This window comes from Strix uralensis, chromosome 24, assembly GCF_047716275.1.
Source record: "Strix uralensis isolate ZFMK-TIS-50842 chromosome 24, bStrUra1, whole genome shotgun sequence".
Lineage (NCBI taxonomy): Eukaryota > Metazoa > Chordata > Aves > Strigiformes > Strigidae > Strix > Strix uralensis.
Genome location: NC_133995.1, coordinates 4,856,396 through 4,884,194, shown reverse-complemented (window position 1 = coordinate 4,884,194; position 27,799 = coordinate 4,856,396). Strand labels below are relative to the sequence as shown.

Genomic DNA, 27,799 nt, shown 5'->3' with positions numbered 1-27,799 from the left:
AGAGAGAACAGAGGGAACATAGGAGGAATAGGGCTCAGTTATTAAATAATCTGTTTATTGTAGGGCTTTCACAAGGAAAAAAAAAAGACAAAGCACCCAAGTAGAAAGAATAAAAATGTATTTTCCTTCAGGTTTTAGACTGACACAGCAAGTACAAATCCTTTAGTGTGAGCACTTTACGGCAATTTGGAAGTTTAACAAACCCCAAGTGAACGAGCACACGGTACAAGACTGAACCCTGACAGCTGCTTCTGCGGGTCTTCAACTCACAAGCTGGCTCTAGCCTTGGCTATCACGGTAAAAAAACCTCCTCCTCCAGTCAGGGGTGGCAGAGGGAAGGGAAGGACAGGAAGGAGCCCTCGGAGTCGAAGCGGGCAGACCCCTTCTAAGAAAAGTTCTTTAATCAGCCAGTCTTGGTGCACAGGACCGGGTGAGCTTTCAAGACAACAGAAATTGTTTGCCCTGCCAATGTATCTTCACAGTACGTAGACAGTATTTTGGAACCCAGTCCTTCTGTAACAGATATGGAAGTGACATGCAACTGGAAAACTCCAGATGAAAGGGAAAAAAAAAAGTCAAATCAGCAGTTTAAAACTCTTTTGGTATGTTACCTTCCTTTAATTTTAGATTATATGCATAGAGAACCTGACCTACCCCTAAAAGAACATGCAGCATGATTTGCATTAATAAGCCCAATCAGGCACTGGACTGGAGAAACTCTGTTCAAGTGGATTAAATGACACCAAGGTTTATGAATGAATGATCCTTGCGAACCAGGATTTCCAAACACACACACAGAAGTGACACGTAACAGTGGTCTCGGCAGCTTTGGCAACGGAATCGTCTCGGCTGGCATCTGCGTGGCCTCCAGCACGCTCCTGCAGCAACTCCTACACTCTGAGAGCCACCACGAATCCAAAGGCCTGTTTGGTCCAGGGTAAGGAAGTGCCTCTGAAGTCTCAACGCTGCCAAATCTTGCTTTAGAGTAGAGTAGAATGCACTGAATTTGTAACAGGATGGGCAAGTCTAGAAGACGTCATCATAAAACTATCAAATGCCACAGTGATTTAACTTTGAATTAAAATTAATCAATTTACTCATTATATCCAACCCGCTCCGAGAAGTTTATATAGAAACCCCACCAAACATTTTTACTTGGGGTAACTCTACAAACAGCTTCTAATCCAGTATCTACATGGAAAAGTCAGTTCTCTTCCACTTTTACTAGCTCTCCTTGTGCTAATGGCCTAGAAAATAAAAGGCAGTCCCATCCTGGGAAGTTATTTCTGAAGGCCAGCACCTGAAGCAAGTTAAAAGAAATCTTTACACCAGGCCTTCAAGTGTTGATTTTGAAAGTCAAGGGCTATAGCGTGGCTGTGGTACAGACACTGACACCCTTTTCCTGGGAAAAAGTGAATGGTCAAAAATTAAAAGCCAAAGTAAGGCTGCATCAGTGAAAGCCAGTTTCTCACAGATACAGCAACCGCCTCAAGCAAGGCAAAAAAAAAAGTGCCAGTAAGGGATAAAACCCAAAAAACTCGCAGCTCATTAAAATGTTAGAAGAGTTGCCTGCAACAAGGCTACCTCTCTGCAGCCAAGGGGCGCACCCATCTGTACGCTGAAGATTGTGCGTTGAGCCAGTTCCAGCTTTTGCTTATTTCACTTGTCACCTTTTAGTCACAGGCACAGGCATTAGAGTAGAAAAATGTCACTGACTTCAGAAACTATTCTGACTATCTGGGCACAGGGAAGGAAAAAGGGGCAGGGCACTTTGGAGGAAGAAATAAAGGATACTAAAACCTAGGTTTAAATAGCTCTTCTCAAAAAGATTTAAGCAGCTAGAACTAAAGAAAAGTTATGTGACTGGAAAGCAAAGAATACAGTAGACACCTAGAAAACCATGGAGGCTTTGGAGGTCTTTGCTCTACAAGGAACTAACACCACTCTGGTGCCATCTGGTACTTCTCACCCCATTGCTAACTACTGCATCAACAGCGGGAAATCAACTCCTGAGTCAGCGAGATAAGGAGGCGTTTGGATCTTCACATCCCCCTCATGAAGAAAGGAGAGTTGAAATTTAGCTTAGGGAGCATACCTGAGCACAGGTGAGCTCACTTCTGTAACACACAGTGCATAACAGTGAGGGAACTCAGGAAAAACTTCATATTCTAGTCAATTAGTCTTTGGCGAAGCCCAATCAAGGCAAAACAGATGATGCCCACTGGCTGAGGAGAGTCCCCATTGAGTCACACAAGCAAACTCAGCAGAACAGGTTAGATTTATCTAAAATCTTGGAAGCCTTGAAGGAAGAACTTCACACTGAAAATGAACAAGGGAAAAAAATGGCTCTGGGAAGGGGCAGCTGGGTGCATGAACGCTATGCTGTAAACCAGAGTAGTGCTGTGGCATTGGGCTGAAGCCTCTACGAGTTAAGCCAGGGGTGCCTGAGACACTCTGCTGCTGTAGCTCGTTTCTCTGGGATCAGCTCCAACATGGGTAATAAGAAGTCTGTGAATGCAGCTGCCTCATCTTGGGACCACTCGTATTTTTCCACCAAGACTTCAAAAAGGCCCCAGGGCTTCAGTTTGGTGATGTGCTTCAAATCACCTGAAAACCAAGACAGACAGGTTAAGTGCAAGTCGTGGGAGCAAAGCAGCTGAATAAAATAGGCCGAACTGCTACACAAGACAGAGTGAATTCAGAAACTGCCCTGAATAGTTGGGCACAGGGAGTTTAAAACGGCAGGGCACGCTGAAGGAAGAAACAAGTTACACTAAAACCCTTTTTCTATCTGCTTTTGAAGACTGTTCTAGAAATGTACTTCCTTGAAGGCTTCTTTTTCCCTCCTGCCATTTCTGATCCAATATCAGCAAATACTGCTTAACTTCATTAAATCACCAATTATACCAGCTGACATGACAGATAAACACTGTGCTGTTGACTTTGGAATAGATGCAATACATGCAGCACTGTTTGAGGAAGCGATACACTACTAACAAAAAAGAGTTTGTTTTAAAAAAGTATTAAACTAGGTCAAGAACGTCTTCAGACTCAATACATTTCTGGGGTGCTTAGGGCTTTATAACGGTATAATGTGTCCTGAACAACATGGCTCAGGGTGCAAGGCACTATTTAGGTGATTGGCATGCTAGAAATGGAACAAAGTTGTCTAGAGAAGACTTCAAAGGTGAGTCAACACCTCTAGTTGACAAAGATCAGCTAAATAAAGTCAAATGAAGCCTGTTTTTCTACAGTACTGCTGCATTTGATCTGTGCCAAGATGTCAAGTACTAGGATGTAGGATACTTTTAGCCGTTACACAAGAATGCCTTATATTGAGCTGCAGTTTTACTGAGAAAGCCTTTCATAAAACAAAGGAAAGACTTAAAAAGGCATCTTTTCTAGCATCTGTTGTTAACTGGTATTTCCAGCAAGGCACTCTTGTGTATTTGGGGCAGAGGATGAGGGGATAAGTGACATTTGCTTTGTTTCCTTTTACCTTTTTTGGTGAAAAACTCCTTGGAATATTTTCCTGCCAAAATGAGCTTGCGAGGTATTTTCCCCAGAAGTTCTATGATCAATGCAATGTGATCTGCATTTTTTCAAAAGAAAAGACAGTGAGACACATCCACACAAGACACCTCTATGCCCCAGTTTCCTTCTCTGGGCTATAAGGACAAAGACATTATCTCCCTTAAAAATCACTTTGAGATCCATCTGAAATCAGGTAACACTGAGCAAGAACAGAGTCAAGGGGCAAGGGGGGAAAAGGTAAGGGCCACTTGAGGCATGAACAGTTTGAGAAGCAAGAGAGAGAATCCAGTGGTAAGAGGAATGGAAAACAGCAGAACAAGAACATGGACTTTCGTGCACGGTGGTTTACTGCAGAGGCTTGAGCACAGTTGTCCCCTAACCCCACTCATTTGGGTAAACAATCTTTTCAGAACGAGCCTTTGCACTGCTAACTCGTAAGAGAAGGCTCATTCTGAAGAAGCATCCACTGTATTTCACATTCTATTTTAAAAAGGCAAGACTTGGACAAACACACCTTCATCCCGTGAGTAATCTTCCCCAGAATGAGGCTCGAACAGATAGTCTCCTGTTGCCAACTCGAAGGCCTAAACAGAAACGTTAAATCATTTTATTGCACTTCACACCCCGTTGGATGTACTGCAGGTTAATCCTGCCTGTATCTCTGGGGGCCAGCAGCAAAGCGTGGAAAGAACAACCTGTAGAACTCTAGTACACCATTACCATCTCACAATGTGCAGTTACTTTGCCGCACTTTAATGACTGCATTAAAAAACATATCTATGGTGAATTCTGGATCAGAGCATAATGCAGCATGCTTGTGTGTGAAGCTGTACAAAATCGAGGCTTAGCCTCTCTTCCGCCTCCACAGCATTTTGCAAAATGTCACATCCAAACTCGAGATTTTTTTACAAAGATTCTCCCCTCCCTCCAAATTTCAAATAGGAAAAAGACCTTTTTCAAACAGTTAATCGCTGAACATTCATCTGTAGATATGAAAACATGCTTTAAATGAGAAAAACGTTTGCATTTCATTTCAACTCACCAAATTCCACGACACATTTACCCTTTACGTATTCACTTCTACTCAGAACAGTACCCCTGGCCTTCTGTATTCTCAGTTTTCTTAACGGACTGCTGCAGTCTAACTACTGTACTAGGCACTCGGAGTAACCACTGCATAATTTTGACCTCACATTCTGCAGAGACAACGTGACCCTACCACATTTTCTTTTACCACATTCAAAAAAAAAAAATTCACAGCTTGTTTTCCAAGACAGCAAAAATTGCTTGACTATTTTCTTAATTTAAAAAATAAAACCTAAGACGTGTTTTTTTTAGAAAAAGATTTGTAGATAACATAGGACAGAGACACCAAAGAAGCACATGCAGTAAGTGACTAGACTGCTGTTTGGTTGGTTGTTTTGGTTGGGTTTTTTTTTTTTTGTTGTTTTTTTGTTGTGTTTTTTTTTCTCCAAATCACCATATTCTACACTTGCCAGCTATTACAGGAACAGCTTCAGCCTGGTCTCGGCATTACTCAGATTATAAAATGATTCCAAACACACAGAGGATGCAGATAATTAAAATATGAATTTATACTGAAGACGTCTGTGAAACAGTGCTGGATGCAGTGGAAAGGCTCTTTTTATATAAAGATTTTGTCTTCACAATTGCAGCATAATTGTCTTGTTTTTCCACAAAGCATGATGTCAAAGTACAGTTATATTTGAGACCTGCTGGTGCTGTACAGCAACCCTAACTTTCAAAATGAAAGCCACACGTGGCAAAATAAATAAATGAGACAACTTTGGTATGGAAACACGGTATTCAGCCAGTCTGGAAGTTGGCTGAACACCTGTGAGGGCTTTTTGCCAGGCTTGGCTAGTGACTCAGCAGTCTGGAGCGCACAGCACACGCGACTTTCCCAGAACGCTCGGTGGAAGGAGTCCAAACCCCCGCTGAGCCCACTCACCATGCACGCCGTGCTCCAGATGTCAGCAGGGGTGTTGTACCCCGACCCTATCAACACCTCCAAGGATCGGTACTGTCTTGTCTGGATGTCTTCAGTGAAGTGCTTGTGCTAAAGAAGAAATGTTTTACTGAACAGTTAGAAACTGTTTAAAACAGGGGAATCAACAACCTGGAACGTCAGAGCACATCAAAGCTCAATTCCATGACATTTCATCTGAATTTTACATCTTCATTAAGTATTTCCTTGTATTCCTACAAGTACTGATTAAATGCTTAACATAAGACACTCTTCAAGTAAAACAGTCCAGCAATTTAGAGGAAAGCAACCCACAAAAACAGAGTAAGGGAAGGCTGTTCAGAAGGTGCACCCTCTCCTATCTGATGCCACAGGCCATGATTCAACTACCTCAAAGCAGATAAGCAACACCAATGTAAGACACCACCTTGGCAGACACTGCAAGCAATTCTGAATCTGAGACTCATCTCTCCCATAAGATCTGAAGCATTTTGCCATTTAAGAAGCCAAGTAAAATAGACATTTCTTCTATTTGAAATGTCAAAGATTTAAAAAGCAGCACAGCACAACCATCAAAGAATAAAACTATGAGTCTTTCATGTGCTCATGAGTCCACTGAAATGGTTTGACAAGCTAATAAACTGCAGAACTGGCACATCAGAGCACTTGTCTGCAACCTTCTCATTCTCCGGGAGAGCTACAGACTCCTTCAGAAGTTTCACATACGCAGATTTCTCCATTAGAAGTACCCTAACGACCAGTGAGGCATCCAGACACGGCCTGAAATCCTATGTTAGAAGACCACTTCTTTCTTTGTGTCCCTGCTCCCCCCTCTTTTTTCCCCCAACATAGTTTCAAACTGTCACTACTTCCACAAGCAGGTCTAAGACAGATTCTATTTTACAGATTCTTTTCCTTCTTGGCATACTGTGAATGAATTAGCAGGTTTAAACAGTCAATGTGAAAAGATTTTAAACTTACCACCCAGCAGGCATTTCCTAGGTCAGCTATCTTCACTTTGAGCTTATCTGCATTCTTGGGCTCAAGAGGATTAAGGAGGAAATTCCCAGCAGTTGATTTTCCTAGAGGCAACATGTACAGCAGCTGATTAAAGCTACATGGACAGTGTCACCATCTGTCACCCAAATCCTATCGCCCTCTCCCTACCCAGGAAGGGTTTTGCTTACGGATCAGAACTTTTCCCTCCCCACAGCCTAGGGATAAAAATCAGCATCAGTCTGCTCTATGAACAAGAGTACCACCACTAAGACCTGACTGGTGTTACGAAGCAGAAGGACAAGTAAGCACATGCAACAGTGACTGTCCCCAGCACAGCCTTAAAAAGCCAAGTCTTTATCTAGGCAGGCTCAGGCTTTTTAAATGAGGGCATTGCCAGAAACAAAACAAGCCTCTCAACCCTGAAGTCTTCCCAAATCTTTGAAGTAGAGTCCACATACTATAGCATCTTTTTGACATATCCATCACTCACTGCTGCAACAGACCCTTACAAGAGGTTTTCCCAATATATACTTTAGCTCAGTGACACAGTGGAGAGCAAAAATATTAAGTCACTAAGTTATATCCAGCTGTAGCTCTAAAGGTATTTGGAAGAGAGCTATGAGAAGCAAAATACACCTAGTAATTGAGCAGGGGCATCCAACTAGACGCAGTTCAAGTTTCACGATCTTTAAATTTCAATTGCTACTTTTCATCCACATAACTTTCCAGCAGTACTCTGCCAAGAAAATGCTACAGATTTTTTTTTTTTTTAGAAAGTACAAATGTTAGTTTCTCCCTCCTCCTCCAAGCAGACATACTTCACCTGACCTTGACTCAAAGATGCAAAGGAGGATGATTTTATCAATTGCTTCAAGCCTTTAACACACACGCACCTGGAATGGGTGTAGACTGCTGTAAACTACTGTGCCTTATGCTCTCCTGAACCTACAAGGCTTACAGTTTTAAACAAAAGCATTAAAGAGGTTTTTATTCCTACGCTGTATAAGCTTTGTTTCAGTCAGGCTGTATTTCCAGTTCTGGGAAAACATTTACTCATCTCAAGTAACTGAGAGGAATTACCTGTGCTCCATGTTAAGAACAAAACTATCAGAACACACTGAACAGTACTTATCCCATAATTTAGCAGCCAGTGACAGTTTGTAGACTTACATTTCTAACTGTAATAATCACATAAGCAACACCTGATAAAGGAGGGAATGTTCCTATACTGAAAAACAAACATATAGGTACATATGGGAATACTTATGCATTCAGTAGCCAAAATTAAGGTACAACTACAACAGGAAGCTACAAGCAGCAAATGTCTCAGAGTAGGACTGTCAGGTTAATTACTCCTGGCAGGAAAAGTCTCAAACAGGTAGTTCTGATCACTTCAGCCTACAAAATGAAGGTTTATCAATACTCTGATGAAGTGTCACAACACAACTCTCCCACACCAAGGAGCCCTTTCTCACAGGGTTCCTCTTATACCTTTGTTGTCTGACGGGCTGTTATTCTCATTCTCATCCTCTGAAGGTATCTCTGTCCGGATGCTTTCTTGCAAATGGTTAATCTCCTGCTCACTGAACGATCGCTCTTCGTTGGATGTAGGCTGACACACCATGGAATCTTCTGAAACTAAGGGCACGAACGAGTCCGACATTGCTTCTTGAGGCCTGTTCTCCGAGTCACCGTTACGCTGACTGTAATTACAACTATGGAAGTTCTCCTTCTTCTGCGTGTGAGGGTGACTGCCACAGTCATTGGCATTATGAAGGTCATCCTCGAGTCGCACAGACCCTTCATTGCTGGAGTCTGGGAAGTCCGTCATTTGTATGACTCCATTGCAGTTCATTTCTGTTACACATTTTTCCACGCTGCTTTCCATGAGAATAGATTGCTCCTGCACAATGACTTCAGCTGGAAGAGTGGAAAAGGAGAAGATAGCAGATTATGTCTAAACCAAGTAATAGCTGACGCTGTTCCAGGGACCCCTCAGAAGTAGGTAGTGCTCAAAACGAGCACAATAATTAATTCAGTTTGTAACAGGAAACTTCCTAGCCTCTCTGGATGGGTAGAATGCAATGCGGACAGGGTAAATGACAATGGCCACCTCTACTGAAGGTGCTCACTCTACTCATGCCAGCACGAGTGAAAGGACAACACTGCTACTTTAGCAATACTTTAGGTCCATACCTGTCTTTTTGATGACAATTTCCTCTGGCGGACTAACTTTTATGAGCATGTCCAGAGGGCTCTGAGCTTCTTCCTCCTCTTCAGGCTGCGTCTGCCCAGGGCTTGCTTCCTTCTCCATTTCCTCTATCTCTTGCATTCGCTTCTCTAACAACTCAGCCTGCCGTTTCTGCTTCTTTTTCAACTTCTTTTTCTTATTCTTTGACATTTTGTCAGCCTACACAGAAGCAGAGAAATTGGACTTAGCATTTCATGTTTCAATAAATCTAAAATGTGTCAAGTTTTAATTTATTTTAGAGCTGAGAAAGCAGTCTGGGATGAAGACTCTGGAGACAGTTCTCTGCCCAAATAAAAAGCAGGTATTAAGGTTTCTGGAGCAGTTGTCTATGGCTCTTATCAGTGCATTTCTGGCCTGACCTGAAAAACCTGGAGTATTCTCCAAATGAGGGATCTCAGACTCCACAGTCACCTTCACAACAGACCTTGATATCACCAAGAAGTCTACTCGTCCTGGTGATATATGAGCTAATACTACTTACATCTCCGAGACAGCATTGAACCTGATGCCTACGACAAACACAAATTACGCTTTTCCTTCTGATATAAGGTTGTTTTTCCCCTTAATGCTGACTGAATTATGAAACAATGCAGTAGATACTGTAAGTAGATGGATACTTACACACGAAAGCTATTACACTTACTGGTTTTGGCTGTGGTGCAGTGCTCACTGAAAGGGAAAGGAAGATCAGTAAATTAGTTTAAATTCAAAAACTGCAACTGCATTCTTAAGTTAAGCTTTTCCTATGTGGTTTGGTAACAACATTTTAAAGATACCAGCAAATGTTATTTTGAAGGCTTATTTCCCTACAAAGCTACAGCAAGAATAAAAAAAATGAGAAAAACATTAAAATGAGTAAATGCATAATTAAAATTCCAGATAGAAGACTTGCTTGACTGATATCAAAGACTTAAACTTCCTGTCAGGCAGCTTCATTTACTGCATCTTACGGAAAAGACAATGCAAATTAAAACATTAAAATACCAAAGTTATGGGAGCTCCCCTAAGCTAAGCTAGGATGGGCTCAGTCAAACGGTGGTGTTGTAAGATTATGACAGAGAAGCCTTCCAACACACACTGCAGTTAATTCTTGAAAACTACACACTGGTACAGATGGATATTCTGAGGAGGAACACTACACACCAGAATGAGAAAATACACGCATGTATCCTCCCTCCATTTCTCTTATACAAACGACTGCCTTCCTGATCATCTCCGAGTTACAACTGATGACTAACTTCACAATTTACAGCTGGCCTTTCAGAAGTTACTTGCATTATTGTTCCACTGTACTCAGGAAGTTTTCCCTCATGAGATTAGCCATGATCTGCAGGGAAATAGCACCAATTTTCAGGAAAAAAGCACCTGCAGAGCCAGATGGTGGGGGAGCCCCAGATCTCTGCCACTCTGTTGCTTCTGCAGCCAGCCTACGGATATACTGGTCATTAACACACAGAAGAATGTTCTCAGGTTTAATATCTGTATGAATGATTCGACATTTTGTGTGCAAGTAATCCAGACCCTGAAGAACCTGCAGACAGGAGAGAAGGAAATCGATCATTAAAAAAAGCAAAGAATGAGCAAATTGAAGTGAAAATAAAAAATTGCCTAGTGCGACCAATGAACCTGAAGGACTTCTGTGTTTGAGAATAGATTAGAGCTAACATGATCAGTGGTTACTACTCAGTTCCAGAAAAATATAGATTCGGATACAGATTTTAGTTATGACTTTTAAATACTCTTTACCCTCACAACCTACCACAGCTGAAAATCTAATCTTAATACTCTACCAATAAAATCACGCTTTCCTCCTCCCCTCCACCTCACATGTAGAAGGATGTTTCTTCTTAGGCAACCATCCAGTAGGAAGAACAGGTTTCTCTTGCTCTTCCCATCATTAAGCACTGTACTTACTGTGACGGTTTTAAAAAAAATACTTGCACTTAAGAGGAATAACCAGGGTAAGAAGTTGAAAGCAAAGCCGTCCTCCCATCATGGTTTAAGCATCAGAAAATAAGTATCTGTAGCAGAAGGTTTTTGCAATAGAGAAAGGAAATATTAACCCCAGAATGATTTTGTTGCATGAGAGATGTACCACTGATTTTTAACTTTTGTTTTCTGGGATCTGAGAAACATTAGTGAAAGATTTCTCACTGGGTTGAGGGGAGCAGTGCAGTCAGAACTGCAACTTACCTGTTTGATGATCTTTTTGACACAAGGGAGTGGAAGCCCCTGATAATTTGACTTGATGATCCACTTCAGGAGATGATGCCCTAGAACTTCAAACACCATACAGATATCTGGAACTTCGTCAAGGAAAAAGATGGACATCCTGACCCAAGGAGTTCTAAGGATCAGAAGAAATCCACACCAGTTAAATGTTTTATATTAAAGAACGCTCATCCTTCTGACACAGCATAGAGAAGCTGCCTTCCTCAACAGCACCATCTTATCCCACACATCAGTGTCGTTAGGTAAAACCTAAAATACAGAGGGATGGAGTTCATTAGGACAATGCTCCTAATGCAGCAGTAGAAATCTCCTGCTTTGAGTGGAAGCCAGTTACACAAGCAAGTGTGTGTTAGTATTTTGTGCTAGTATTGAGACAGCTGCAAGCCAACAATGTATGTTTTGGAACAGCCTAGGCTCTTGCCCCAGGCAAAACTTGATGCCAGATCTCTCTGTACCATCATTACCTGAAAAGATAATAAAATTTCCATTTCATAAGTCATCTTCACAACAATTAAGTTACTTTCTCCGCCCTTCCTTGCCTCTTTAGCAGCAAAACAAACTTTTGACAAGCCTGGACTTCAACAATATTTACATTATTTGCTTTTTGTCTATAAAGATCTCAACAGCTACAGCCCCTCTAGTGACATATTCAGTATTGTGCCTTTGCTTCAGGAGTTCGGAGTTTATTAGGGTGCTTGTCTTCCACACTAGCAGAAAGCACACATGTGTTTTGCAAGAGAGAAAGAAATACAAGATGAGATCAACATTTACTCAGTGCTAGGTACCAGAAAAAAAGTTAGAGGAAACACATTATGGGGCTACTGTTTTCTAAAAGTGTTAGAACATTTATAACCTACAGCTTGATCCTATCAAGCAGCCTAGTAATTCTCACCAAAATAAAGTTCAAGGTACTGCAAAGCAGAAACATGCACAGAAGTCCTGCTTTCAAATTTTAAGGGTGTGTTATTAGGACTTGTCGCAAATCACTGCCTATTAGAAGGCTGTTCACAGAACGACAGGGGATTTTTAAAGCAATGCACTTTAAACATCCTGACAATGTTGATAAAGTCCAAGGTAAGATGTTTCCATAACTAGAAAACAACCTTATTATCAAGTTATAGACTGCATGTGTTTGCTATTTTTAATTAATGATCTTAACATTTTGTACTGTTTTACTTAAATAAGGGGTTATTACCAGGCTGCTTGCAGAACTGAGGGTTTGAGACGGATGGGCTCTCTTACCCCAAAGGTTCCTCGGACAATAAGCCAGTCAGTTCTGATTCACAAATCAGACACAGCCACCTCATCTCTCCTGTTAAAAGCATGACTAAGCAGCGCTGTCTCCACAGCTTACACATTATGCCAGGCTGAATGATCATTCTGGACTGAGCTTAGCAAGCAGTTTTGAGGCAGATTATTCTACAGCAGGTTTCCTTGGGCAGTGAAAGGGATGTCTGGGCATCACTCACCAGCACCAACATAACCGCCACCCAGCAAACTCCCACCTTTCTATGCAATTCTTTGCCTTTATTCCATAAAAGGATACGAGAACCATTAACTCCTGAAATCTTGAAGTCATCTAATAGCTGAACAACTCTCTCTTTACTTGGATCATTTGGATCACTGTTGCGGACCTGCAGAGAAAAACAGGATTCATTTTATGCTTCCTGAGGTAATTACCAAGCAAGAATATGTTTTGAAGTCAGAACTACTCCACTACTGTTAGGTTCCTATCCAAATTCTTTGCAGCTAAACGATCCAGAGATATCAAGAACGTGACTAATGTGAATCCCCAAAATGAGTTTGAAAAAAAAAAGAAATAAAAAGATTTAACCCCGCTCTCAGGTACTCACCGATTTTAGCAACTTGATTTCATCCAGGGCTGTTTCCGTGTAGTGCTCTGCACTCTTCACCACCTTCATTGCCACAAATCTCCTCCCTCTACGCACACATGGTAAGTAAATTGGAGACTGTTAACACTCAAAGAACTTATTCTCCAGGATTTTCCTAATTCTTTTGCAGATAAGAGAGCTACTTATTTAAGGCATCATGGAAAAATACGGTTTAAGCACTCATGAAGATTGTCTTTGGGTCTCTTTTATAAAACATCCATGTTAAGTCATTTCTCAGAAAATGAGAAATAGGTCAGAGACTGCTGAAGACAAGAGCACTCTTTCCACATATATAGTTTGTCCTGCTAACTCCCTCCCACACACTTGCATGCAAATATCAAAAGAAACTTCTGTGTTAGGATGTGAACAGCTACATTTTGTGTTTTTATCTAAAAGTAACAAGATGTTTTCCGATCATGCTCGTGCAATGCTGTGCATTCCCGCCAGAAACGCTAGCGAGAACAGACTTACTGGATGTCCCAAGCTAGCCACACAGTGGAGAAGTGGCCCCATCCAAGCTTCCGAATCACGTGGTATCGTCCATTAAAGAGATCTCCTATTTTCACAAGGTGATAACCACCTAGAAAAACAGGGGGAAGCTGATGTATCAAGACGTCATGCAAGTACTGAAGAGCAGGTATGTGGAACAAGCATCACAACTTGAGGCAGATTTGATGTGTTTAAATTTTTAATCATATAAACAAATGCAAATGTTTCCCTAATTGGATCTTGCCAGAACAAACATACAGTATGTTAAAGGAAGAGCTGTGAACAGCCCTCCAGTTGACTGAAAAGTTTTTATATAATTGAACTAGAATGACTTTTCCTCCTTTTCAATGTAGGTCATCACTGCATCATCACAAAAGATTATTTCCTCAGTGAAAGCATCTGAAGTCTGCTAGGCTGATCACCTTTGGAAAAAACAGCTTATGATGTTCAGTAACAGAATCTTACAGGTAAATATCAGCATTGCTTTTGCAGGCTCTGTCCCCATAACATGGAAGAGCACTGCACCCAAGATCCCAACAGAGTTTCCCTTGCAACTGCCATTTAACATCATCACTGAAAATAGGGAAGTCTCCTCCCCGTACCCCAAGTACCTCTGCTGACCATGCAGGAGGATTCCATGATGGAAGCAAAGACCTGAAAGGTCAGACAAAGACACAAGGGAACTGGCAGAAAACAGAACGAAGAGAAGAAACTGTGATTGTTGAGGCATAAGTTTTTGCCAGAACCTGGAATTACACCCTAGATTCCAGGCGGTTACTATCCAATTGTGGTCAGCAAATACCAGCCATGAAATGCATGCTTTGCCAGGAAGATTCATCTCTCCTGAGTGGTTCACAAACAAGCTAGAATTGACATCCATTACTTCATTAGCTCAAGCAGCAGAAGCTCCTTTTCTTCACTTAAAGATTTCTGTTACAACAGTGACATCTGCAGCAACTGCTAATTCACACAAGGGCTTTCTTCTTTCCACTTGCTTTACAACAAACAAAATCCCACAAATATTTGGGTAGCATGCTAAAGTAACATAAATGCTTTGAAGTAAAGCACTGAAGTGTAAGAAACATTGCAATTCAAGTTCCCTGTGCTATTTCTACTTTGCATTTTTTAATACACATACATGGCATTCGTTACATGCTTCTCCCTCTGTCTTATTCAATATACACAATAAATAGTATCACAGAAATAGTCTTATGAAGCACTTGGAGGTGGGGGCACACATTCAAGCTTCAACTAACTCATCAGTTAAATCTGTATGACCAGTGTTGTGTCTTTTTTAAAGTATTTGCTATGTTAAAAGCCAGCCTGACCCTTTTGATATTGAATTATATACTGCGGCACCTCCATTTGCTCTGTATTTAGTTTCTACTCAGAGAAACAGTGGAAGACTGTATTTGCAGACACAAAGTTATCTGAAGAATGGATATTAAGATGATGATCTTCAAAAGAAAACAATGAAGAATTTGAAACTGATTTGAAGGATTTGAAAGTGTCCTTTTTCTGATAAAAATCAAAGAGAAATTGAATGCCTACTTGCTTGTACCAATTCTGAAACCCCTCTGGGACAGAGGAAAAGCTACCAGCTTTAAACTCATGCATTAAAACCAGCTCTCCAACTCAAATCTTGACTGATAACAGGGGAACCTTGGAGAATAATTTCTCCATTTCAGGTTAGCTTGAAAAACATTATCATCATGTAGTTTCAAAAAGTAAGGGGGAGTCTATTTTCATTCTCTGTAGTAGATAAGAAGTCAAGGGAATTTCTTGATTACATTGAAAATCCTGCACCTTGAACAGGCAAGTTCTCACCTTTACAGTAATCATTTGGATCCTCTTGTTCATCGTCATCTGATCCCAGGATTTCTTCCTCTTGCTCTGGAAGATCATTCTCCGAATGAGCAGCAGGGCCCCGATGCTGAGTGTCGGGTCTGAAAGAGAACACACTGCATGTCTCACGCACGTTACTCTTCATTCAGCAGCTTTCCTTTCACACGAGGGATTGCTGATAATGGAGGAGATGCAATATTCAGCCTTCACAAAAACTATTTGCACATTTAAATGCTTTTACTCCTAAGCTAGCATAAAAGTAAATAGAAACAATTTTTCATATACTAGTGAGAAACACAACTTAATGCCCTAGATTCACTTTTATAGCAGAACAAAGAAAAGATCAGACAAGATAGCGAATTAAAAGCTTAGTGATCCCACCAAGTCTTTCATTCACTGAGGACTTTCCTAAAGCAAATTTGTATTTTAAGATGTTACCTCACACAAAACACAAAGATTTAAATGTTGATGAATGTTATTTTAAAGACTAACATCAATTATTTCTTCCTCCTTTGAAAAAGAAAATTAAACCAGTGTTTTAGAACTTGTGCCCTTTGTCCCTTTCACCTTTGAGATCAAATGAACATTTAACAATCCTTCTGCTTCTAACACTTTAGAGCTCTAAAATCCCTAATATTGCCCTTGATTTCTCCTGTTCTCATGTGGTAAGCTGCATTTCTAGTTTGTCTCTTCACTGAAGGTCTAAAGTTTATTACAGTTGTCTGAACTACGGAGAGTGGGAGCACACAGAGCAGATGTTCTGTAAATCCCTCTGAGAGCTTGTGATTGCAGAGGGATTGAGATCAGGCACCAAGGTGGTATTTTTTTTTTTCACTCCCACATTCATAGATGAAAGCGTTATTTTGTGCATTTAACTTTTCACCAAATGTGCTACTCTACGTTCCTGCTTGTGAAGATCATGTTGGCAAAGGCCATCTCACTGCTCTCACGCATTTAAGCTGTGTTTGACATGTTGCTGTCTCCCCTGCACCCCAACTGCTTCCAGCCAAACAGCTCACGAAACGGTAATACTGAAACACGTGAGTTATTTACTTTACAAAGCATTACAGGGTTAATTGTCTACAAAGTTTAATCTTCAACACCCTTTTGTACAAAGCAAGCATTTATAATGAGAACAGTGCCTATAGCCCGTCTGCACTGGCAAGATTTAATGGCAAAGTACTGCAGGATATCAACATTAAGCTTTCTCTTCTTAGCAGTATGAGATGTTAAAAAAACCTGGAGTTGTCCAAAGAGGTGGGCAATAAATTTCTTTACAGCAATGACATAGAAGCACGAGATAACATTCTTTACAATGAACTTCCCTGTCAGCGTGAATTAGTGGAAGTTTCTTGGACTGAAACTATTGTTCCAGTGAAGCAGCAGATATAACTGACCCCTTCCACCACCCTAGTTCAAATTCAACCCATTTTGCTCAAAGAAGGAGTAACTGCTGAGACAGTCACTGGTTATGCCAGTGGCTATGCTAATACACGGGGGCAGTTTTTATAGCTTATAACCGAGTTGGAGTCCTGTGCATCATATCATGGCTGTACTGACTAATCTTAATCCATGGGACAAGTTTAATATTTCAATTTTGAGTAGTTACACAGCAGAAAGAATGTTCAGCATTTACCTACTCCGCATGCACTCTGCTGAGACTTCATACGTTGAATATATTAAAATTATGGCCATCTTAAATAATCTATGGAGCAGGAAAAGGAAGAAGTCACCTGTTCCAATTTGATCATGACTAAACTTGTAGCCATTTACAATCCGGAACTGAAGTTCATTAAAGCAAAGAGGAGCTACAAAGGTCATCCCAGGCACAACCAAACCACTCAACATTTACTTTCCAGTCTGTTGTCAGAGCTAGTAAGTCCTGCTGATTTTTTAATTCAGGAACAGATAAGCAAGACAGATTTGTGGTCCTCAACCATAAAACAAGACTGCCAGACAGTCCATTCCACTGCTGCCAGGCTAATGAGACATTTATTAACAACCCCATAGCTTGATCCAGCCCCAAGATATTTTATTTAGACTTTGCTCCACGAGCCACAGAATTACAAGTCCAGCGTAGGAAGAAGGAAACTGTGGGGGGTGAAGTCTTGAAGGTCCAAAAGCTACTTTAAAACTGCTGCATTCCTTTGGGGACAACAGAGCTATGAATAAAGTCACAGACTATCCCCAAATTAGGAGCAGGTAGCAAAGGCAAGAAAGGGCCGTGGACAGAATGGTTGAAAGGGAGTCTGGATGCTCATATATAACAAATCCTACAGAGGAACCAGAACACAGAATGGGATAGAAAGGAGAATTTAAATCCAGTGGCCACACCCATGGCCTAAGTAGTACAGACTAATTCTCCCCAATGCTGTTTCAAGATTCCCACTTTTATAACTGCGCAAGATGTAGGGGATTAGACCAATTCAAAAGAAAACTCATCTTAAGAACCACTGATGCAGACAGAAACATCGTGCCATTCTGCAGTCCCAATGCTTTTCAATAATAGTAATTTCATGCATCAAGGAAGAAGTTACTGGAAGCACTAAACCCCATTCTCTTGGAAGCTTTCTGCGCCCCTCCTAAGGGGCTGACGAATCATGCTGACAGCCTCGTACACGACACACCCTGGAGTCTGCATCTGAGTCTGTCCTGGGGATCCAAAAGCATTTCACATCTATATTAGACTCTATTATACCAACTAATGTTATAGTGAGCCATATTCAGGTGATATACATTTCTACAGTGCTATTTCCTTTATGAAATCACCTCCAAAACACATCTCATTCCTTTGCCTTCCTGAGAAAATTCATCAGATGCTATTACATCCCACCACCTTCTTACCCTGAAGTGACCATGTCAACTGCAGATATGGATTAAGAGAGACTTAATCAGTGCAGAATATGTATTAATACCAAAAAAACCCCGATACACAAAACCACAACCCTCATCTGTCTGCTTCACTCAGACAGTACTCTAAAAGGCACAAAAGGCTGCTAAAGACAGCAGAAAAATCCATACTCAGTATTTAAAGATGACAGCCGAAACAGCTGTCTGCAATATTGCAAAAGCAGATAAAATGTATAAAGAGCTCTTAAAAAAATGGTTAATGGCTCACATGTTAAAAATCAAGTGTTCTAGGTTACTTCTTTTTTGCAGCTATCTCTGTTCTACTTAAGAACACCTTGATCACCTTTTACTTTTGCTCTCTCAATGTGCTAATTAATCATCAGAATTAACTGGATTTGCAGGGTTTCTCTACAACAAGATAGCAATATTTTACTTCAGGAAAACAATATGGAACAGCAATGCTAAGGCAAAATGTTAGATCTTTTATGGAATTCGTGTGAATCCATATGTAGAGACCCTCCCCAAAGTCCTTATTCTCTCAGGAATGCCTGAAGAACTGCGAATTCATGAGACTAAAAGAAAAAGAGGGTAACCTACCTGCATGAAGCACGGCCTCCCATTGATAAAGATATTCCTGAAGACAGCCCAATGGTTTTCGAAAGAGCCATTAAAAATCAGATGCCACACTGTTCAGGAAGCAGGGGGACATCAACAGCAGGCGGAGGGGCTGGTTGTTCTCGAACGCAGCAAAGCTTTGTGCAAGAGTGAGGGAGAAGAGGGATTTGCCTCCACCACCTAGCTGCAGCTGCACAGCACTGCATTGCAGGTAAAGGGCCTTGCAGCAAGGCTGGGGGTTGCTCTCAGCTGATCTTCCTGCAAATTCAGTCATGTTAGGGGTTGAGCATAAAGAGATTCATCTCCTCTCTTGATGTTTACCTGCCTCAGTCTTCCCTCTAATGAAATTAGAAATTCAGTCAGATACTCTGTTTCATCTTCCTGAACAAGCCGGTTTTATTTGCCTATTCAATAGTCCACTGGATTCAAAGCTCGGATGAAGACAAGGATCATGGTAATTGCCAACAGGCCAACCCTTTTGATACAGAAACGCCAGCACAATCACACAGGAGAGAAAGGGTGTTCAAAGTAAAAATGAATTTTCTGAAGTAATTCCAAACCTCCCCATCCAGAGTTACAAGAAAAACTTATCCTTTATGCTTAAAAGTAGCAAAAAAAAGTAGGAGAAGGAGTCAAATCTTCTTTAAAAAGGTGAACTGAGTATTTTTCACAGCAGCAGGCACTTAACATCGCCCTCCAACGATGTAGAATTACCAGCCATTTCCTGTGCCTGTTTATCCTGCTGGTTTATGTAAGCGATAGGGGAAACAAGTCAGCAACAACGTGACATACCAGTAATAATTTAAGAGATTTTCTCTGCTACAGAGGAGTGTTTATTAGCGACAGACACTCTGAAGCTGGCTCTGCAGTTTTCAATGAAGAGGTTTAAAGAAGAATTGGATTCATCTGAGTGTATACCTAAAATATTTTCACCTTAAAAGCTCACTGAAGTTTGAACATCCTTTAACAGTTCAGCATTGCCAAACCTCTTTGTATTTGAAGACGTGCTAACAACATGCAAATTTTTCCACTGTAGACAAGATTTTGCTCCATGTTCACTGAATGTATCACCTGACAACTCTGCACACCTCTGCAAGGCTTAGCAGGGACAGTAAGAGTTATTCCTAGGAACTAACATTTCAGTCACTCACTCCTTACAAAAGGTGTTCAAAGGGTTTGGAAAAAACACTTGTGTTCTCTTGCCAGTTTCCCATAGAATCTCACTTCTCTGGTCCGCACATTAAAAATAAGGTAAAAAATGATTAAGAAGCCTCGATCGCACAATGTGTGTTCTTACAGATTTGCAGTGAGGTAGATCCAACAGCCTCAGGAGGACGAGAAGATGGGAGAGCAGAGTCATGCCTGTTAGCACAGACAGCCCAACGAAAAAGGCAGCGTTCTTGGTGCTGCGGAGTGGCACCAGCACGGGCTCCTTCACTGTTCCCTATAAATTACCAGTCAAGCCATCACACCAGCCAAGTCTCCACATGCAACTTCACAGTCAAAACTCAGAACTTGTTCTCTCCACCCTGATAACTTACATAAAACGCTGGGAGAGGTGTTTGGTTCACCTATTTGGGAGTATTAAGAGCGACTTCTTCAAAACTCTGTTTTGTACAGGAAATCAGTATTTTTCTTTGTCCCCAAACCAGCAGAAATACCGTTCATGCTACCTATCCACCTCCTCAGATCAAAAGCAGACCCCTTCCACCTTCAAGCAAGGAAGGCAGCATACATTTAATCCAAATCACTTTTGTCACACCTTATATATGCACTAACAAAAGACACTCTCCTTACTCCTCACCTCAGCTTGCCATTCCCTTGCCATCTGCAGAGATGATGCCTGTCTGTAGGAAACCAAAGACAATTACTTTGCTAAATGATTTTTAAGCCGCCTGCAGCACAATCTTTATAAACACTGTCATTCCTTATTTGTAAGCTCAAATGACACACATGAAACATCCCCAAATAGAATTCAATTCAGTGAACATAAGACTAATGATGAATCCAGCTCATACTGCAGGAGACAGGTAAGAGTGCTATAACACACCCTGGGACTCTTGCTGAAGGAAGCATTACCTTCCACCTTCACCAGCCAGCCAACGATTTCCAGGGCAGTACACCCACTGCAGCAACATCTCGCTTCAAGTGCTGTTACGGATTCCTTGTTTTCATTTGGGGAAGAGGAAAAAAAAACCCAAAAAGCTCTATATGGCATGTTGAAAAGCCAGGTTTTAAAAGTTTCTCTCCCATTTTCACATCCGTGCACCAAGACAATGTCTCTTTAAGGGAAGTATGCCTGCCAGACTGCATCTCATTACTATGCTGGAGTGTGCCTGTAATTTCAAGATCATGTTAAGGCACATCTAGTCGGAGGTGCCAGCCTCCAACATGCTTACATGCAGATCTGCTGGCAAAGCCAGTGTTCGATAAATATTGTAACTGTTTAGGCTCAAACTTTCAGTATGAATTCAGGTCTAAAATGATAAAAGTATTTTCCTGCTTGTATGCACTTTACCCTTCTGCTCAAGAAATTTTTAAGTATTTGGGGGAATTATAAATCATAGATTGTGGGGGACCTACAAATCTATAATCCACATTATTTCGTTATAATTGCAATTCATTCACTCTCGCATTCCTGTTTTTCTGAATAAAGAACCGGTATTTTCTGTCAGTGGGGCAGCCATCCCAGGAGTACCATCATCAACAGCTTAAGAGGACTGCAGATGGTCTAACATTTAGTTTTGAAAGAACGGCACTCAGAGGCAGCAAGACATACTTTTGTTTAGTGGATCTGTGGGAGTTTGGTTTGAAGATAAGCAATAATGAGTTTCACACGAGAATGATACTAATGCACAAATAAGAGGCAATCAAGTTTCTTGCTCCCCATACCCACTCCCCCACACAAGCACTTCACAAGCTGTTTGTAGAACCGTCTGCTATTCCAGCTATTCCAAACCAAGGAGCTTCCATGGAAACCAGCAGGATCTTCAGTTGTGTCCTGTCACAGTCTGATAATCACTTCTGTATTTGAATGAAAAAATCCTGTGGGTGAGGCATTCTGAATCTACCTTAAACTTATGTTCAAAATACTTAGGAAAAATGTAGCCCTGGTATTAATTATGTAAAACAAGTGAGGAAAACATAATCCAAGATCCTGATCTCAGGCAAAATTCTGAATAAGGAAGGAAGAACCTAAGAGGGCTGTTGGAACTCCAGGGCTCCTCAAAGACAGCAGGAAAGTGACACAAGCAAGACACGCAGTAACAAACTGGAAAGTATGAGACTCTACTAAGAATTTTCTGCTCTGCAGACTGCACAGATGGAAAAATTACCAACTTCCTTGTCTCTCTTCATAGCAATTCTATTGCGGAGGAAGAAAGAAGTGAGGCTTCACTGCATGACAAGAGTCTGGCCAGAAAAATTACAGATAACTGTAAACCAGTTTCTTCAAAATACTGAATATTGTATGCATTTGGGAAGAGGGAGAGGAATCAAAACAGCGGTACTGTACCAACTCTGCCACTGCCCTCCCTCCAGGAATAGAGGGAGCCAGAGGAACTATTGAAAAATCCTGTGAAAAAATCTCTTTCAGTAAAGCCTGTAAGAAAGGATTAAATAAATTCACCGGTGCATGCAGAATTAGAAGAAAGTACTTCAGATCATGTACATTTTTCAGAACAAGCTGCATACTGTAACTGTATGGCTGCCACTACCTCTGTAGTTATTCATGCTTACGGTAATAAAATGTTCTGCTTTGAGGCACAATCGGTTCAACACCCCTTACACAGAACTGCTGGTTTCGTGCACGCATAGGCCAACTTTTCCTGAAACATAAAACACACTGCTGAAGGACTTGGTGAAACAGTATTATCATCCAGGCCTGCCAAGGAGATACTCATCATCTACAAATCATACAGACCTGTAGCCCAGTTCTAGTAACACACTTATTTTCTTCATTTCACAGAAAATGAGCTATAACAGAGAACTAGTTGTTCAGTTTCTTATCTAACTGCTTTGAATCTGGACGGGTTTTTTAGACTAGTTTTTAAACTCCAGGTCTTAATCTCAGTAGTAACCTAAAGAGTATTCTTCTCCTAGGACAAAGAGAACAGTCTGAGCTTCTAAGGGTTTGCAACATACAACATAGAAAAAAGCCACAGTATTTTACTAGCAGTTATGGTCTAACAGTCACAAGTGCCTGATTCCATTACAAATTACAGAGCCATCGGGAAAGTACATCTATGCTTGTATTTTAGTTCAAATAGAAGCTTGTATTTCCAGATAGAAGCATAGTTCTGAAGTAAATACCAGATCTTCCTCAGGTATGGGGCTTTCATTCGCATAGTAGAACAGTCTTACAGCACAGGAGATTAATCTCTTTCAAATGAGAGCACGCAGATGGCATGCTCCAGCACCGCTGCAGCCAGGAACGGGTGCTCCGTCCACAAAAGAGCTAACTCAAAGCAACATTCCCCTCCAACCAGCACTTGGGGTCTTTACATAAGCTGGTGATCTCCTGTCAGCCCACACTGCTTCCTGACCAGACACTGCCTTACTGCACCGAGGCATTACAAGTGCACACGTGGGACCTGCAAAGCAAGAAGCAGCCACCTTGTGGCAGATGAACAGCTGAACTGTTGGGACACCCATCGCTCCTTCCTCCTGCTGCATTCATGGACATCCCCGTCCAACGCAGCTCATCAAACACTAGAACACAGGAATTCTGTTTTCAGTTCCCTAGAAGTCACACGAGGAAAACGAGCACAAGAGCTGTTCCCAGGAAAGCACAGCTCCCCCACCTTCCTAAGGACCGGGGCAAACATTGTGCCTAACGCATCTGTGTACTGGTGCTGAACTCCAAAGATATTAGTAACTGCTTCAAACAACTGCCAAAATCTGCATTTTTGACAATTGGGCAAAAATAACTACCTGAATACACCTCAGCAGATAGACTGTAAACTCTTCAGACAGCTGTAAGTTATTAAAGTTTTAGTAAGAAAAAAGCCTGTAAGTCTACAAGCTCCTTTTTTAAAGACAGGCTTTTTTGAGTGCCTTTGGGAATCAACCGACTGTTAGTGCCTGAGATTTTCACACCTCGTGAAATGATAAAATTAATACATCACGTACTTCCCAGATAGCTTTCAGCAAAGCTATCTTTTGGCAGCAACACACACTGCAGTAGCCTACGTACCAAACTCTCTATGTTTTATTAGCAACTAAAGCTTTGACATGCGTATTTCCTGACATTCTTAATATTAAGGAAAAGGCCAAGTAGAAGCTTGCCTCTCGTTTCCTAAAAATAATTTAGATTAAAGCATTGTTAATTCTAAATTCCTTGCCTTTTTTTATGGAAAAGACCGAGATAAGAAACTGAAATCAATGCTTCACTCAAGGCCACAAAGCAACGCAATGACAGTCAACATTAGAGCTCAGGATCTCCTGTATCTGGGCTTGCTTTTTGTCCCTCCAAGGCATTCAGCTGTCACTCTCCCTGTCCTCCTCCTCCTCCTCAATTCTCACACAAGCGGGAGCTGGGCAAAGGTACCCAGCCATGATATTCTTCCAACTCCACAATGACAGACAAGGGACCAGTGAGCAGGCTGGGCAAGTAAAAGCTTCCTAAGTAAAGATTTGAGGCAGCTGGTTTAATGACTCTTCCAGATTACCAAAGAATTTAGGGTAGTTTTGCTGGAGTGGGAAGACACAGGTACCTCCCCTTTGTATTACCAAGAAACTCTGCCTGCTCTCTTTCTGCAGAAGAGTATGTTAGGATAAACACACTCACTCCTTCATTGGTATCAAACAAAGCTTTTAAGACAGGAAGGATGAGAAGCAAAACAAACATCCTGAATTTGCAGAAAATGAATAATTTGGTTGACCTTCCCATAAAAACAAATCTTATCTAGGGAACCATAATTAGTATTTACAAGGGTTTTCTGTAAATAACCAGTTTAGGTTGTCTTGTCTAAACCTAAATAGCAGCAATTTTAACTACTGAATGATGAAAAAAAGTGGTAACTTTCTAGTTTTGTACTACACACAGTCCATTTTCAGTATTTTAACCTTTTCAAGTGTTTTTTTTACCTGTTTTTAACCAGATTGGGTTGATAGGGAAACTTAAAGCAGGTGTAGTTCATATCTAAAGTTAAAGATACTTTGAATTGCTTTAAATCCCTTCAGAACATTCTCTGCATTTTTATACTTACCCATAATAAGATAATTCCTAATACTTACCAACCTTAACCTTTTAAAATCAGTTGTTTCATGCTTTTTACTGCCCTTCATGTAGAAAAAATTACATGTGTGTGATCTAACCAACTACCATGGAACATCAGATGTTAAAAGGACTTTCCATGTGGTTTCGAGTTTAGATTTTATGGCAAAAGTCTTGCAACAACTCAGTTAAGCTTATTTTAGAAGATTTAACTAAAGAAGCTTTGTATTTAAATAGCATAAATGTCATGGAACTGCCCCTAAAGTTAGAGGCTGACACTGCATTCTTCTTGTCGTACAATGTAAAGCATAAAGGACATGCAAGTTTCTTTAATTTCTGAGGCAGGATCTAATAAACCTATGGTACCAGAAAACACAGTTGAAGTGTGTAGTTTAAGACGATAAACGCAGCCTTTTACCAATAGTATGGTTCTCCACTCAAATCCAGGTTAGTAGCAAAATCAACAGCTAACCAGCAGTGTAGTTAACCTCTTCTGGCTACATGGTTAAAAAGGATTTTTAAAAAACAACATGCCAGCACTGAAAGTTACCATTCAGCAACCTCAGAATTTACACAGCAATCAGTCTTTCCAACTGCAACTGTGGACTCTATTGGCAGAGTCAGCATTGTTTGTCTGCAGGTGAACAAGAAAAAAAAGAATATAACAGGTATAGAATTAAACAACAGATTATTCATTGAGAAATTAGTTGGTAATACTATAGAAAGAGGAGAGCTCTTCAAAAACTGTCCTAATGCTTCGAAGAAATACCAGGAACATGTACAAAACGGCGCAGAAACATAATGCACATCTCCCAAAGAGTTTAGTTAACGCTTCTCGCCCCTCAGAAGCCCCATTTCAAAACAACTGAATCTTTGCTGGAGACAACCCGAAAATTATTTTCAAGGCCCTATGATTTGCGTGAGGAAGTGACTAAGAAAGCATTACTCTAGGTCTGAAGAAAAGCCACTCCAACTCCCCCCTCCCCCCTCCAAGTCTTACTTACTAAATACCTTTGGTTCCTAGGCACCAGTGAGTATAAAACCTCCTGAGGTACTACAGACTTTACACAAATAAGCAGCATTTTACTGAGCACACAGAACCGCCTCTAGGATTTGCATCACCTTTCACTAGAAAGGAATCCACGAGCAGCACTGAATGCAGTACTTAACGCAGTCTGGTGGGAGCCATTGTTTAGTATTTACTCGAGATCTTTTAATTTTTATATCTGCATCCAAAAGTTCACCACATATAAAGACTTGTGAAATTCCTGTGGTAGGAGAGAAGCCACACGAGAGCATCAAAGTTAGAGAAAGAAGTAAACAACACATCACAGCGTTCTTAGGGCAAGATTTAAAAAACAATAAAAATAACCGGGGGGGTGGTAAGAGAGTTAAGCTGGCTCCTAAAGCCAGCTCTGGAGGTTCCAGAGAGGCGAGGGGACGCCAGCATCCCCCAGCCCGGGGCCGAGGGAAGAAGCCTGCAAGGACAGAGCGCGACCGACTCCATCACCCGGTTTCGGGGCGGACGCAGGGAACGGAGGCTCCGTCCACACCGAGGCGGCTCCGCTCCCCCGTCCACAGCCCGTCCCTGGAACCACGGCAGGGGACGGCGAGGAACCGTGAAGCCCGGGGGGAAACCCAGCCCCGGCGGAATGCAGGGAGGCAAAACCCGCCGCCCCGGGCCACCAGCCGCGCCGGCTGTCTGCCTATATGCCGCGAAACGTGCCTTCAATTAACCTCGCGTTAAAAACCCGTCTAGCCCGAGGGCTCTGCGCGCTCCACCGCCCCGGGAGCGCCCGGCCGCCGCTTCCCCGCGGGGAAGGCCGCGGGTAACAAAGAGGCGGCGGTACCGGCGGGAGGCAGCGGCGGGGCGGCGGGAGCTGCCGCCTGAGGGGAGCCGGGGGCCGCACTTACTTCCTCTGGGCCTTGTCCTTCTTGGCTTTAGTCCGCTTCTTTCGGGCCTGCAGCGCCAGCACTGAGAGGGAGAAGGGGAGAGAGGCGTGAGGGGCGGCGGGCCCGGGGGAGGAGAGAAGGGGAGGGGGGGGGCACCGCCCCGGGGGGTGCGGGGGCCGCGCGGCGCTCACCTTTCCGCTCCATGGCCGCCAGAGCCGGTAGCCCCGCGTCCCCCGCGCGCCTGCGCGCTGCGCCCTCCCCCTGCGCCACGCCGGGCCGCGCATGCGCAGGGCCGGCGCCTTCGCGCGCCACCGCGCGGCCCCGGCCTCGCTCTGGCGGGAGGAGCCGCTCGAGCTGGGAGGGGGGAAGCCACGCCCCCCCGCGCGCCTGGCCACGCCCCCCGCCCGCCCGCCGCGGAATGGCGGGCGGCGGGAGCGGCGTCGTGAGGGCCGCTCGGGGACGCGTGTGTATCCCCCCCCCCCCGCGCTGTCCCTCAGGCCCGGAGAATAATAGAGGTGAGGTGACGCCGCAGATTTTTCACCTCACGAGTTCCGTGGCTCGAAACGCTGCCGCCGGCCGGCCGCCACCGGGGGAAGGCTCGGGGTGTCGGCAGGCCGGAACACGCCGCTTCTCCTCAGTGTGTCAAGCTTTGCACGGAAAAGATTCGTAAATCGCACGCCTTGAGCGGAGTGAAGTGCCTGTTAGAGATTCTTAAATTATTTAATAATTGCCATGAAAAAAAAAAAACTTTTCAGCTGCTGGGCCATTGTGGCATTTCACTGTGAGCACCGAACAGTACCTGTGTTTTGAGGTGGCTGTATACTCAGAACTGTCACCAGTTCTATCTGCAGCTTTGCTTAATGCTGTTTGATTCCTCAAAACTTCTCGGAGCGCTGTTCCAAGCACATTAAATATTCTGTCAGGTTTTTACGGGGGATCGTCACCCCCCCTGCTCCTGCCGGGAAGCCGGCAGAGGGAGTCACGGCCCTCAGCTG

At 42.4% G+C, this 27,799-nt stretch overlaps 1 protein-coding gene across 3 annotated transcripts; it reads right to left on the bottom strand.

Moving 5' to 3' along the window:
* Window positions 1–101: 101 nt before the first annotated feature.
* Window positions 102–27,073, bottom strand: SRPK1 (SRSF protein kinase 1). 3 transcript variants are annotated; one of them, XM_074893495.1, is made up of 16 exons: window positions 26,996–27,073; window positions 26,826–26,886; window positions 15,212–15,330; window positions 13,367–13,475; window positions 12,857–12,944; window positions 12,550–12,637; window positions 10,965–11,071; window positions 10,137–10,302; window positions 9,415–9,440; window positions 8,717–8,930; window positions 8,012–8,440; window positions 6,503–6,603; window positions 5,507–5,614; window positions 4,049–4,118; window positions 3,500–3,592; window positions 102–2,607 (listed from the first exon to the last, which is right to left on the bottom strand). In XM_074893495.1, the coding sequence occupies exons 1-16, from the start codon at window positions 27,006–27,008 to the stop codon at window positions 2,423–2,425; spliced, it is 1,977 nt and encodes a 658-aa protein (XP_074749596.1). In that variant the 5' UTR covers window positions 27,009–27,073; the 3' UTR covers window positions 102–2,422. The 3 variants fall into 3 exon arrangements, with proteins under 3 accessions (XP_074749596.1, XP_074749595.1, XP_074749597.1); XM_074893494.1 differs by lacking the exon at window positions 26,996–27,073 and adding an exon at window positions 18,677–18,952 and having other exon boundaries at window positions 15,212–15,345; XM_074893496.1 differs by lacking the exons at window positions 26,826–26,886; window positions 26,996–27,073 and adding an exon at window positions 18,677–18,934.
* Between the last annotated feature and the right edge of the window lie 726 nt (window positions 27,074–27,799).

Excerpts from the sequence above, each read along its gene's own strand:
- SRPK1 (XM_074893494.1), bottom strand. The coding sequence starts at position 18,747 with ATGGCTCTTTCGAAAACCATTGGGCTGTCTTCAGGAATATCTTTATCA. Across the intron at positions 11,072-12,549 it reads TTCAGGAGTTAATGGTTCTC|ATATCTGTATGGTGTTTGAA; the intron begins GTATCCTTTTAT and ends ACGAAGTTCCAG. Across the intron at positions 6,604-8,011 it reads CAGCCCGTCAGACAACAAAG|GAAAATCAACTGCTGGGAAT; the intron begins GTATAAGAGGAA and ends TGTTGCCTCTAG.